The sequence below is a fragment of the Zea mays genome, chromosome 2 (assembly GCF_902167145.1).
Source record: "Zea mays cultivar B73 chromosome 2, Zm-B73-REFERENCE-NAM-5.0, whole genome shotgun sequence".
NCBI lineage: Eukaryota > Viridiplantae > Streptophyta > Magnoliopsida > Poales > Poaceae > Zea > Zea mays.
The window spans coordinates 98,510,001-98,524,716 of record NC_050097.1 but is presented as its reverse complement, the minus strand read 5'-3'; the positions used below and the strand labels follow the sequence as shown (position 1 = coordinate 98,524,716).

General features: G+C 41.2%; 1 protein-coding gene across 1 annotated transcript; it reads right to left on the bottom strand.

Annotated features, from left to right (window-relative positions):
• Positions 1-2,093: 2,093 nt before the first annotated feature.
• On the bottom strand, positions 2,094-6,423 carry LOC103646729 (protein FAR1-RELATED SEQUENCE 5-like). Its single transcript, XM_020549305.2, has 10 exons — positions 5,619-6,423; positions 4,907-5,418; positions 4,433-4,815; positions 3,852-4,315; positions 3,508-3,775; positions 3,092-3,432; positions 2,948-3,010; positions 2,798-2,878; positions 2,621-2,689; positions 2,094-2,546 (listed from the first exon to the last, which is right to left on the bottom strand). The coding sequence occupies exons 1-10, from the start codon at positions 5,946-5,948 to the stop codon at positions 2,196-2,198; spliced, it is 2,862 nt and encodes a 953-aa protein (XP_020404894.1). The 5' UTR covers positions 5,949-6,423; the 3' UTR covers positions 2,094-2,195.
• Between the last annotated feature and the right edge of the window lie 8,293 nt (positions 6,424-14,716).

Genomic DNA, 14,716 nt, shown 5'->3' with positions numbered 1-14,716 from the left:
AGTCCATGTCTCATGTTATAATTCCATTTTACTATACATACTACACAGTTATACTAAATATATACCTTTGTGTAGAGAGGTGAAATGGCAACAGAGGAAATGGAACACAATGACAGTGGGCCAGTTTTTGACCAGACCCCAACTCCTCATGTCAGTATGATAACATACATATTACATAATGCATTTTATGATATTAAACTGATTTTTTTAATGTTCAACCACTTACAACTATGTTGCATTTCAGGATGATACACTGAAAGGTACTACAAACTCTGGATCTGATCCACCCCTTACAGAGCAAGAGTGTGTTCGTTCTCTGTGGGATTTAATTTGTTCCAAGGACATTGACCAAAGCAGGTACATGTTACCCAAATTACGAATAACGTATTTATAAGTTTGGTTCATTTATGAAATATGAATCTATAACTTTGTTCATCATACAGGGTTGTTATAGATTACGGTGAATACAGTGCAAACTGTATGGATATTTATGAATCTTTCGCGAAGGGAAAATGTCTTGAGAATGTCTTCATGCAGTTTTTCATTGAGTGTGTTCGTGATGATTCTAAAAATCATCGTCGAACTCTGACATCTAACAGATTAATACTTGATGTCAATGTTGGGGTAGGTTCTTCTTCACAGTTATTGTAACTATACACATAATATACTTACACACTCTATTTTTTTATAGGCTCTGTTAAATTTTGAAGAACAGGAACGTCACAGCAAGAATCCTCAGCCGTTTGATCAAAATGTCTTACAGAATTGCTTGCACAACACATTGCCTGCTTTGGTAAATCTGGATAAATGCAAGTCGGTAAGTCCCATTAACATTTTGTTCCCAGTTTCATCAGCTCATTAACTGTACATTTTAATTATCATGACATTGTAACAGCAACATGTAACCTATAATTACTTTTCTCATCAACAGATATTGGTACCTATGCTTAGCAGGGGACATTGGACACTGTATGTGATCAATCTACACCATCGGGTTATACACATTTTAGATTCGAACCCGTATGGTATACAACTTGGTGGCACCGAATGGAAGGACTACCATTATGATCCAATTTATTTAGGTGGCAGGAAGTTCCCATGGGCTAGGGTGATAATGAGTAGGCTGAGCAAAGCGTTACAACACGTTTGCCCCAATGCAGACTTTCCTAAGTTTGGTAATTTTCCAATGGATATGCCATCTAATTGCCCAACAATGAGGACAGGGTCAAATGACTGTGGATTTTTTGTAATGAGTTACATGAAGTTTTATGATCACAATGCAGGTGTCATATCTTCTTTCAATCAACCAGTAAGTGACTGTGCTAACTGTTTCTATAATCCGGTTGCCATCATTTGTACATGTTAGCTATAGACGTGTCTAATGCACGTTATGCTTTTATTGCAGAACAATTCCCGAGACCTACGTGCTCATGCCCTTCATCAACTCACATTCCATCGCATCAACAAGGCGTTGCCACTTCCATTAGATATCCAGAGATTTATGTTTGCGCGCAATTAGTGAACTATGTTAGAACTAAGCAATGGTGTGGGCAATGTACCGTACTGTGGTATTTTGGCCATTATTGTCAGTTAACAATTTTAGGAAGCTCCCATGTGCTGTTTTAGAACAATTGTCATGCTACTTTGTCTTTGGGGTGTTACCCAGGTTCTTTCTGTGAACTTTAGTTGGCTGGATACTTATGGTTATGCTGCGAATATGTGAACATCAGATGTTTTCACTTCTGTGGCCTTTAAATATGATCTGTTTTATGTTATGAAGATGTTATATGAATACCTCATTCCTTAATATTACCATCAGTTCATATGCGAGTATCATCCAGGTTATATACGATGTTTCCTACTTCAAATTATGCAACATTAGTAAGCAATATACGCTCTATTTATCAGATTTCAACAACCTTATATCTTAGATTATTCGTATCAGATACAACAGACTACTCGCGCGCCTGACTCACTGCTGTCGTTATCAAAAGACTAATTACTGGTCATATAGTTTACAAATTATACGATCATCCCACAAGTTATCTACGATGTTTTGTAGTTCCACTTACGCAACATTATTAAGCAATATACGCACCATTTATTAGATTTCAATATCCACCTCTATATAAATCAGTTGCCAAACATACAAGGTTTAATGTAAAAAACAAATTAATCGTATCTCATACAACAGTCTAATCACTGTCTGACTCACTAATATTGAAATCATTTGCGTGTTTTTTTGATGTTGTTGTCTCATTCCAATCAGGAGCTTTACTGCCACCCTTGTTCCTAGATCCTGGAGGTCGTCCTCTCTTACGTCCAGCAAGGCTTGCCAACCTTTGTCTATTTTCCTCCATTGACAAACATGTCCTACTGTTGTGACCATCAGCAATTCCACACTTCTGACATTTCCTGGTCATTTTCTTTGTACCTTTTGCTCCCAATTTAATAACCCTTTCTTCACTCCCCTTTATCGTTCTTCCTTTGGGTTTTGAGTTATTTGGTCTTGCCAAGCTTATCCCATCGACTGCAAAATCCAGTTTCTGCAATTCAAAAGTAAATACTTCTCAGCATATAATATTATGTACTCCAACATACAGTATTATACCATTATTACCTTTCTGGCATGATCATTTTGTTCACTGACACCACTAACATTCATAATTGCGTGATCATGCAAATTAACCTGTAATTAACAACACATTTTGTTAAGCTCAATCATAACCCAATAACTCAAACTTATAAATCATGTATATGTATAACTGCAAATCAGTATAGTTGTTAAAGATATTACCTCTTCTAATGGACGTATTGGTATATGTATTTGATCATTGGCCACACCTTGTTCAAGTATATTAGATACGTCTTGAATTTCCTGAAAATTTGGATGAAAACTCAATATACATCATTTACAAATAAACATTCACAACAGTATGATCAAAACCTTGTTATTCCTTTCGTCAAATTCACCATCCTTTTCGTTGTCTCTATTGTCTTCATCATCGTCCTGGGATTTTATTGTTTCACACCTCATCAATATAATATGATTAATAATATGTTACAACATACATATTAAAACATTACATACCTGTATACCATCTCCTCCACTAGTTCCACAAGTTTCCTCAACGTCTATATCTGTTTCCAAACGCGAAAGTACTTCGAGAAGCTCATCCATTACTGTTAGGGCTCTATCATTTCCTGCTTTGGATAAACTAGCATGATGCACTACTTTCATTGCCTTTTTTAGCAACATCTTCTGTCTATATGACTTTGTTTCTCCATCCTTCCCCTTCAAATTCCTATCATCTCTTGAAAACAGAACATCTTGCCTTGCAGAGTAGGTGTATCTTTGTAAAATATATTCCTTCGGTATCCGGTCAATCTGAAGATGCATAAACGCGTGTAGTACATGTACACAGAATAGCCCTATAAAACAATAACGATCATAAGATTTTGTACATATGTTTTCAATGTATATATTTACTATTTAGTACTCCATACCTGTATGTTCCCAATGTTTGCATTCACAAGTATACTTTCCTGCATCTTCATCAGCTGTGACTTTGAATTGGTGCTGTCCCCACACAATTTTATTCGATCTAGTTGTATGTTGCACTGCCCAATCATTTGCACCCCCTTCTTCGTCGTGCATTATCTTGAATGCGGTTGCATATTTCAATGATTCCTGGAATTTACTCATCATAGCCCTTGTGTATGCTCTTGCAACCCTTATCTCAAACATGTATAGCGTGTTTGTTTCCTTTTGACCCTGTGGCATATATAATGCAAATTAGTTTACACTTATATTAAGGTATCAATATACGACATAACAATTTTATCCTCACCATGCTTCCCACTGCTTCTTTTGACTCTTTCATCTTTCTACTGTGTAGAAGTTTCATCATTTGCTTGGCGAATTGATGAAGCGGAGTATTTGCATCGACATGTGCACTTTTGACAAGCCTGTTCATGCTTTCGCTACGCTGTGTAGACAACATTAGACCACAATAATGATTTTTGAAAAAAGCAGGCACCCAATCCTTACGTATTCCATACAGCTTATCGAGGGTACTGTTATCGTGCAGATCAAAATCTTCAAGTAGCATTGACCATGCAGTCTCAAACTCCAACTCAGTCAAACGATGATGTATTATAGATTGAAACTGTGTCTTAAAGTCCATTTCCTCAAATCTTGCATACAACTCGTTTAGAAAAGGCATATACCTATTTTGCACATGCCATAGACATAAACGATGTATTGTGTGTGGGAAAACCCTCTCGAGGGCTACTGGCATTGCAGGATCTTGATCTGCAAACATATATGACAAAATTGTACGAATCTTATTCCATGTTATATAAAGAAAATAATATCAAATTTAAGCCATATTTGATGTATATACATTTAATTCATTATTATCAGTCGTACCTGTCAGCATCACTCGTGGCCCTTCGGTTCCCATGCATGTTTTGAAGGCGTTGAATACCCATTCAAATGTATCAACAGTTTCATTCCCCAACAATGCGAAAGCAAATATAGTGCAATGGAGGTGGTGATTTGAACCAACAAACATACCTAGTGGTTTTTCATACAGATTAGTCTTATGTGTTGTGTCAAATGTAACCGCATCACCAAAATCCATGTAATCCCCTTGCTGGCTTGCATGTGACCAAAATATGCTCAAAATCTTGCCTTCTTTATCCAATTGGAAGTCAGAGAAAAATTGTGGATTATCCTTTTTGCAGGATGCAAAAAAGGATAGTAGCTTTGCCACATCATGTGCATTTCTTTCTCGTTGCTTTGCCTTTTTCCTGAAATTATTGTCAAAATTTAGCATTAGGCGGAAACAACAATCAGCAAATATCAATTATGAATATCAATCGAAACATATTATAAACTTACAGGTTATACATGTCCTGTGCTGTTACAGGCACACTCTCAGGACCACCGTGCATTTCTGATACATAATCCATAATACAATGTTGCGGGATTCGACTCTCTTGCATTGAACTTATGAACTCCATGTATTCAGGATCATGCGTCTTGTTGCATTGTAACGGATTCTTTTCGGTATCCTTTTTAAAAAATTCATGATTATGATCCAAGTGCAACAGATCAATACGCACTGATATAACTGTCTCTTTTGCATCATCATAAATTTTTTTTAGTTTCATACTGGCCTTGCATTGTGTCCGTTTCGAACTGGTACTACGTACCTTTGGGTTTGATATTCCCCTTACTGCTTTTTTGCCTTCCATCGAGCAATTCAACCACTTACAATTTTTCCGTTCCCTATACTTTTTCAATGGAAATCCAACTTCATATGCATACCTACTATAAAATTTATATGCTTCATCCACCCCACTGAATGTCATACCAACTTTAGGTACTAATCTCGGATCAATTGTAACTTCCTGTGCAAAAATATAAATTGTATCATGTATGGTACCCTACATATTTTTATGTTGTATGTACATCATAACAATTTTCAGACCATAGTTTCACAGTGTATGCACAATATAACTACTGAATGTCATACCATCTCTAGCTGCCTTCTACTGTATACAATTTAACCTACAATACTGAAAATTCAAATCAGTTCAATATTACTTACATGTCTCTGCAGAATCACTGGTGTGTCCTGTTCATGATCACCAATAGTACGCATAGTATTAAGGTGCTGTCCTCCTTGATTTACTGTCATCCTCGATGCCTCAAATATGGTCTGATCATCAACCCCCGGGGCCCTCAAAGCTGCTGGTGGAGTAATTGCATCTACAGCAGTAGCTGAGTCTGTATGCGTAATTCCATCTGACGCTAACGGGTTCCCTCCTTGTTGTTCTTCCTGCACCATTGTTACGATATCCAAGCATTGATTTGGTCGATGAATAGACATCGGCGTCGTATACTCACTTATGGACTTGTTACCCCATGGCGCCGCCATCTTCCAGAGCAAATACGCCCTTCACCCAGCCGCGGACTATCAAATGATGCGTACTCTCCACTTTTTTTTGGAAGATTATGATTTTTTCCCTGTACCATGCGTATATCCAATATCGTGGACGCGAAATTCACGGCGCATATCCATTACCCGCTGAATTTTAGGATCGTGGCCGCGCTGATCGTGGGCGCTCTGATCGTGGGAGTAACAGCCATTTATGCAATTTTGTACATAGATTTACGGTGTCGTAACTGTTTGTTTAAATGTGCTTCCCCAATTTACGGGTTACACGTCACCGACCCACATTCGAACAAGTGGCCCACGTCGGTTTACGCATATTTGTACAAGCTATTATAATTGCATAACTATAGTGCATTAAAGCGGGCCGCCTGGATCGGTCCATTCGGTTCGACCACGCTCGGCTCGTCTGGCTGGGGCTCCGCGCACCTATATGAAGCCCAGGGCTTCCATTACCATCGCCCTATATGAAAGGGAATTAGGCTTACACCGAGTTCCTAAATAATTTTGGTGGTTGAATTGCCCAACACAAATCTTTGGACTAACTAGTTTGCCCAAGTGTATAGATTATACAGGTATAAAAGGTTCACACTCAGCCAATAAAAAGACCAAGTTTTGGATTCAACAAAGGAGCAAAGGGGCAACCGAAGGCACCCCTGATCTGGCGCACCGGACATGTCCGGTGCACCAGGGGGACTCAGACTCAAACTCGCTACCTTCGGGAATTTACAGAGGCGACTCGGCTATAATTCACCGGACTGTCCGGTGTACACCGGACAGTGTCCGGTGCGCCAAGGGTGATCGGCCTCAGGAACTCGCCAGCTTCGGGAAGCTCCAACGGCTAGTCCACTATAATTCACCGGACTGTCCGGTGTGCACCGGACTGTCCGGTGCGACTCCAGAGCAACGGCTATCTCCGCGCCAACGGCTCTCTGCCGCGCATTTAATGCGCGCTCTGCGCGCGCAGATGGTAGGCGTGCCCATACTGGCACACCGGACAAGGAACAGTAGATGTCCGGTGTGCACCGGACACCCAGGCGGGCCCACAAGTCAGAAGCTCCAACGATCAGAATCCAACGGCAATGTTGATGTGGCAGGTGGCACCAGACTGTCCGGTGTGCACCGGACTGTCCGGTGCGCCATCGAGCAGACAGCCCAGCCAACGGTCATGTTTGGTGGTTGAGGCTATAAATACCCCAACCACCCCACCATTCATTGCATCCAAGTTTTCCACTTCTCAACTACTACAAGAGCTCTAGCATTCAATTCTAGACACACCAAAGAGATCAAATCCTCTCCAAATTCCACACAACACCATAGTGCTTAGAGAGAGTGATTTGCTTGTGTTCTTTCGAGCTCTTGCGCTTGGATTGCTTTCTTCTTTCTTGATCCTTCTTTGCAATCAAACTCACTTGTAATTGAGGCAAGAGACACCAAACTTGTGGTGGTCCTTGTGGGAACTTTGTGTTCCAAGTGATTGAGAAGAGAAAGCTCACTCGATCCGTGGATCGTTTGAGAGAGGGAAGGGTTGAAAGAGACCCGGCCTTTGTGGCCTCCTCAACGGGGAGTAGGTTTGCAAGAACCAAACCTCGGTAAAACAAATCTCCGTGTCTCACTTGCTTATTCGCTTGGGATTTGTTTTGGGCCTCTCTCGCGGACTCGTTTCTTTATTACTAACGCTAACCCGGCTTGTAGTTGTGTTTATATTTGTAGATTTCAGTTTCGCCCTATTCACCCCCCCCCCCTCTAGGCGACTTTCAATTGGTATCAGAGCCCGGTGCTTCATTAGAGCCTAACCGCTCGAAGTGATGTCGGGAGATCACACCAAGAAGGAGATGGAGACCGGCGAAAAGCCCACTACAAGCCACGGGAGCACTTCATCGGAAGAGTCCCGCACCAAGAGGAAGGAGAAGAAGAAGAACTCCTCCAAACGGAAGGAGAAAAAGTCTTCCTCTTCTCACCACAAAGAGAAGAAGGAAAAATCTTGTTCCCACAAGCCGCATCGGAAAGGTGACAAGCACAAGAGGATGAGGAAAGTGGTCTACTACGAGACCGATACTTCATCAACATCGACCTCCGACTCCGATGCGCCCTCCGTCACTTCTAAGCGCCAAGAGCGCAAGAAGTATAGTAAGATCCCCCTACACTACGCTCGCATTTCCAAACATACACCTTTACTTTCCGTCCCATTAGGCAAACCACCAACTTTTGATGGTGAAGATTACGCTAGGTGGAGCGATTTAATGCGATTTCATCTAACCTCGCTCCACAAAAGTATATGGGATGTTGTTGAGTTTGGTGCACAGGTACCGTCGGTAGGGGATGAGAACTATGATGAGGATGAGGTGGCCCAAATCGAGCACTTCAACTCTCAAGCAACAACAATACTCCTCGCCTCTCTAAGTAGAGAGGAGTATAACAAAGTACAAGGGTTGAAGAGCGCCAAGGAGATTTGGGATGTGCTCAAAACCGCGCACGAGGGAGACGAGCTCACCAAGATCACCAAGCGGGAAACGATCGAGGGGGAGCTCGGTCGGTTCCGGCTTCGCAAAGGGGAGGAGCCACAACACATGTACAACCGGCTCAAAACCTTGGTGAATCAAGTACGCAACCTCGGGAGCGTAAAGTGGGATGACCACGAGATGGTTAAGGTTATTCTAAGATCTCTTATTTTCCTTAACCCTACTCAAGTTCAATTAATCCGTGGTAATCCTAGATATACTAAAATGACCCCCGAGGAAGTTATCGGGAATTTTGTGAGTTTTGAGTGCATGATCGAAGGCTCGAGGAAGATCAACGAGCTTGATGACGCCACCACATCCGAAGCTCAACCCGTTGCATTCAAGGCAACGGAGGAGAAGAAGGAGGAGTCTACACCAAGTCGACAACCAATAGACGCCTCCAAGCTCGACAATGAGGAAATGGCACTCGTCATCAAGAGCTTCCGCCAAATCCTCAAGCAAAGGAGGGGGAAGGATTACAAGTCTCGCTCCAAGAAGGTTTGCTACAAGTGTGGTAAGCCCGGTCATTTTATTGCTAAATGTCCTATATCAAGTGACAGTGACCGAGGCGACGACAAGAAGGGGAGAAGAAAGGAGAAAAAGAAGTACTACAAGAAGAAGGGCGGCGATGCCCATGTTTGTCGGGAGTGGGATTCCGACGAAAGCTCAAGCGACTCCTCCGACGACGAGGACGCCGCCAACATCGCCGTCACCAAGGGACTTCTCTTCCCCAACGTCGGCCACAAGTGCCTCATGGCAAAGGACGGCAAACGAAAGAAGGTTAAATCTAACTCCTCCACTAAATATGAGTCTTCTAGTGATGATAATGATAGTGATGAGGAGGATAGTTTGCGTGTTCTCTTTGCCAATCTTAACATGGAGCAAAAAGAAAAATTAAATGAATTGATTAGTGCTATTCATGAAAAGGATGACCTTTTGAACTCCCAAGAGGATTGTCTAATTAAAGAAAACAAGAAACATGTTAAGGTTAAAAAGGCTTATGCTCTAGAAGTAGAAAAATGTGAAAAATTATCTAGTGAGCTAAGCACTTGCCGTGAGATGATTGACAACCTTAGGAATGAAAATGCTAGTTTAAATACTAAGGTTGATTCTCATGTTTGCATTGTTTCAACTTTCAATCCTAAAAATAATAATGATGATTTGCTTGCTAGGATTGAAGAATTGAATATTTCTCTTGCTAGCCTTAGAGTAGAAAATGATAATTTGATTGCTAAGGCTAAAGATTATGATGTTTGCAAAGTTACAGTTTCCAATCTTAGAGATAAAAATGATATTCTTCATGCTAAGATTGTTGAACTTAATTCTTGCAAACCCTCTACATCTATTGTTGAGCATGTATCTATCTGTACTAGATGTAGAGATGTTGATGTTAATGCTATTCATGATCATATGGCTTTAATCAAACAACAAAATGATCATATAGCAAAACTAGAAGCTAAAATTGCCGAGCACAACTTAGAAAATGAGAAATTTAAATTTGCTCGTAGCATGCTTTATAATGGGAGACGCCCTGGCATTAAGGATGGCATTGGCTTCCAAAAGGGAGACAATGACAAACTTAATGCCCCTCCTAAGAACTTGTCTAACTTTGTTAAGGGCAAGGCTCCCATGCCTCAAGATAACGAGGGCTACATTTTGTACCCTGCCGGCTATCCTGAGAGCAAAATTAGGAGAATTCATTCTAGGAAGTCTCACTCTGGCCCTAATCATGCTTTTATGTATAAGGGTGAGACATCTAGCTCTAGGCAACCAACCCATGCTAAGTTGCCTAAAAGGAAAACTCCTGGTGCATCAAATGATCATAACATTTCATTTAAAACTTTTGATGCATCTTATGTTTTGACTAACAAATCCGGCAAAGTAGTTGCCAAATATGTTGGGGGCAAACACAAGGGCTCCAAGACTTGTGTTTGGGTACCCAAAGTTCTTGTGTCTAATGCCAAAGGACCCAAAACCATTTGGGTACCTAAAGTCAAGAACTAAACTTGTTTTGTAGGTTTATGCATCCGGAGGCTCAAGTTGGATACTCGACAGCGGGTGCACAAACCACATGACAGGGGAGAAAAAGATGTTCTCCTCATATGAGAAAAACCAAGATCCCCAACGAGCTATCACATTCGGGGATGGAAATCAAGGTTTGGTCAAAGGATTGGGTAAAATTACTATATCACCTGACCATTCCATTTCCAATGTTTTTCTTGTTGATTCATTAGATTACAATTTGCTTTCCGTATCCCAATTATGTCAAATGGGCTACAACTGTCTATTCACTGATGTAGGTGTCACTGTCTTTAGAAGAAGTGATGATTCAATAGCATTTAAGGGTGTATTAGAGGGTCAGCTATACTTGGTAGATTTTGATAGAGCTGAACTCGACACATGCTTAATTGCTAAGACTAACATGGGTTGGCTCTGGCACCGCCGACTAGCCCATGTTGGGATGAAGAATCTTCATAAGCTTCTAAAGGGAGAGCACATTTTAGGATTAACAAATGTTCATTTTGAGAAAGACAGGATTTGTAGCGCATGTCAAGCAGGGAAGCAAGTTGGTACCCATCATCCACACAAAAACATCATGACGACCGACAGGCCACTGGAGCTCCTACACATGGACCTATTCGGCCCGATTGCTTACATAAGCATCGGCGGGAGTAAGTACTGTCTAGTTATTGTGGATGATTATTCTCGCTTCACTTGGGTATTCTTTTTACAGGAAAAATCTCAAACCCAAGAGATCTTAAAGGGATTCTTGAGACGGGCTCAAAATGAGTTCGGCTTAAGGATCAAGAAAATAAGAAGCGACAACGGGACGGAGTTCAAGAACTCTCAAATTGAAAGCTTTCTTGAGGAAGAGGGCATCAAGCATGAGTTCTCTTCTCCCTACACTCCACAACAAAATGGTGTAGTGGAGAGGAAGAATCGAACTCTATTGGATATGGCAAGAACCATGCTTGATGAGTACAAGACTTCGGATCGGTTTTGGGCGGAGGCAGTCAACACCGCTTGCTACGCCATCAACCGGTTATATCTACACCGAATCCTCAAGAAGACATCATATGAACTCCTAACCGGTAAAAAGCCCAACATTTCATATTTTAGAGTCTTTGGTAGCAAATGCTTTATTCTTGTTAAAAGAGGTAGAAAATCTAAATTTGCTCCTAAGACTGTAGAAGGCTTTTTACTTGGTTATGACTCAAACACAAGGGCATATAGGGTCTTTAACAAGTCCACTGGACTAGTTGAAGTCTCATGTGACGTTGTGTTTGATGAAACTAACGGCTCTCAAGTAGAGCAAGTTGATCTTGATGAGATAAGTGAAGAACAGGCTCCATGCATAGCGCTAAGGAACATGTCCATTGGGGATGTATGTCCTAAGGAATCCGAAGAGCCTCCACATGCACAAGATCAACCATCCTCCTCCACGCTAGCATCTCCACCAACTCAAAATGAGGAAGAGGCTCAAGTTGATGAAGTAGAAGATCAAGCAAATGAGCCACCTCAAGATGATGGCAATAATCAAGGGGGAGATGCAAATGATCAAGACAAGGAGGATGAAGAGCAAAGGCAGCCACACCCAAGAGTCCACCAAGCAATCCAATGAGATCACCCCGTCGACACCATCCTCGGCGACATTCATAAGGGGGTAACTACTAGATCTCGTGTTGCACATTTCTGTGAACATTATTCGTTTGTTTCCTCTATTGAGCCACACAGGGTAGAGGAAGCACTACAAGACTCGGATTGGGTGGTGGCAATGCAAGAGGAGCTCAACAACTTCACTAGAAATGAGGTATGGCATTTAGTTCCACGTCCTAACCAAAATGTTGTAGGAACCAAATGGGTCTTCCGCAACAAGCAAGATGAGCATGGTGTGGTGACAAGGAACAAAGCTCGACTTGTGGCCAAGGGATACTCCCAAGTCGAAGGTTTGGATTTCGGTGAAACCTATGCACCCGTAGCTAGGCTTGAGTCAATTCGCATATTATTAGCCTATGCTACTTACCATGGCTTTAAGCTTTATCAAATGGACGTGAAAAGTGCCTTCCTCAATGGACCAATCAAGGAAGAGGTCTACGTTGAGCAACCTCCCGGCTTTGAAGACAGTGAGTACCCTAACCATGTCTATAGGCTCTCTAAGGCGCTTTTTGGGCTCAAGCAAGCCCCAAGAGCATGGTATGAATGACTTAGAGATTTCCTCATTGCTAATGGCTTCAAAGTCGGAAAAGCCGATCCTACACTCTTTACTAAAACTCTTGAAAATGACTTGTTTGTATGCCAAATTTATGTTGATGATATTATATTTGGGTCTACTAACGAGTCTACATGTGAAGAGTTTAGTAGGATTATGACACAGAAATTCGAGATGTCTATGATGGGGGAGTTGAAGTATTTCTTAGGATTCCAAGTAAAACAACTCCAAGAGGGCACCTTCATTAGCCAAACGAAGTACACTCAAGACATCCTAAGCAAGTTTGGAATGAAGGATGCCAAGCCCATCAAGACACCCATGGGAACCAATGGGCATCTCGACCTCGACACGGGAGGTAAGTCCGTAGATCAAAAGGTATACCGGTCGATGATTAGTTCATTGCTTTATTTATGTGCATCTCGACCGGACATTATGCTTTCCGTTTGCATGTGTGCAAGATTCCAATCCGACCCTAAGGAATCCCACCTTACGGCCGTAAAACGAATCTTGAGATACTTGGCTTATACTCCTAAGTTTGGGCTTTGGTACCCTCGGGGATCCACATTTGATTTGATTGGTTATTCGGATGCCGATTGGGCGGGGTGTAAGATTAATAGGAAGAGCACATCGGGGACTTGCCAGTTCTTGGGGAGATCCTTGGTGTCTTGGGCTTCAAAGAAGCAAAATTCGGTCGCTCTTTCCACTGCCGAAGCCGAGTACATTGCCGCAGGTCATTGTTGTGCGCAACTACTTTGGATGAGGCAAACCTTGCGGGACTACGGTTACAAATTAACCAAAGTCCCTTTGCTATGTGATAATGAGAGTGCAATTAAAATGGCCGACAATCCCGTCGAGCATAGCCGCACTAAGCACATAGCCATTCGGTATCATTTTCTTAGGGATCACCAACAAAAGGGAGATATCGAGATTGCATACATTAATACTAAAGATCAATTAGCCGATATCTTTACCAAGCCTCTTGATGAACAAACTTTTACCAAACTTAGGCATGAGCTCAATATTCTTGATTCTAGAAATTTCTTTTGCTAGTTTGCACACATAGCACTCAAGTATACCTTTGATCATGTTTCTTTTATATGCTATGACTAATGTGTTTTCAAAGTCTATTTCAAAGCAGTCATAGGTACATTGAAAGGGAATTAGAGTCTTCGGCGAAGAAAAAGGCTTCCACTCCGTAAACTCATACTTCGCCATCACTCCAAGCAACTCTCTCTATTCTTTAGGGAGAAATGAGCATCAAAGAAAAGGACCTCGCCTTTGGTATAATCTTAACTCACTTATTTATGACCAAAGGGGAAGATAGCACTTCAAGGGCTCTAATGATTCCATTTTTGGCGATTCATGCCAAAAAGGGGGAGAAATGAGCCCAAAGCAAAAGGACCGCACCACCACCAATTTCAAAAACTTAGTGTTTTCCAAGAAGTATTTATCAATTAGTATCCTATTGTGTTCAAAAGGGGGAGAAAGTAGTATTTCAAAAATGATATATCAAAACCCTCTTGAACACTAAGAGGAGGATCTCCTTTAGGGGGAGTTTTGTTTAGTCAAAGGAAAAGCATTTGAAACAGGGGGAGAAAAATTTCAAATCTTGAAAATGCTTTGCAAACTCGTGTTCATTTACCTTTGACTATTTGCAAAAGATTTTTTTGAAATGGACTTACAAAAGAATTTGCAAAAACAAAACATGTGGTGCAAGCGTGGTCCAAAATGTTATCTAAGAAAGAAACAATCCATGCATATCTTGTAAGTATTAATATTGGCTCAATTCCAAGCAACCTTTACACTTACATTATGCAAACTAGTTCAATTATGCACTTCTATATTTGCTTTGGTTTGTGTTGGCATCAATCACCAAAAAGGGGGAGATTGAAAGGGAATTAGGCTTACACCGAGTTCCTAAATAATTTTGGTGGTTGAATTGCCCAACACAAATCTTTGGACTAACTAGTTTGCCCAAGTGTATAGATTATACAGGTATAAAAGGTTCACACTCAGCCAATAAAAAGACCAAGTTTTGGATT

Bases quoted from the DNA above. Each gene is read 5' to 3' on its own strand.
- LOC103646729 (XM_020549305.2), bottom strand. From the start codon at position 5,948: ATGGCGGCGCCATGGGGTAACAAGTCCATAAGTGAGTATACGACGCCG. The intron at 3,011-3,091 runs GTATGTAATGTT...ATAAAATCCCAG, and splicing joins GTGGAGGAGATGGTATACAG to GACGATGATGAAGACAATAG. The intron at 2,547-2,620 runs GTAATAATGGTA...TTTGAATTGCAG, and splicing joins AAAATGATCATGCCAGAAAG to AAACTGGATTTTGCAGTCGA.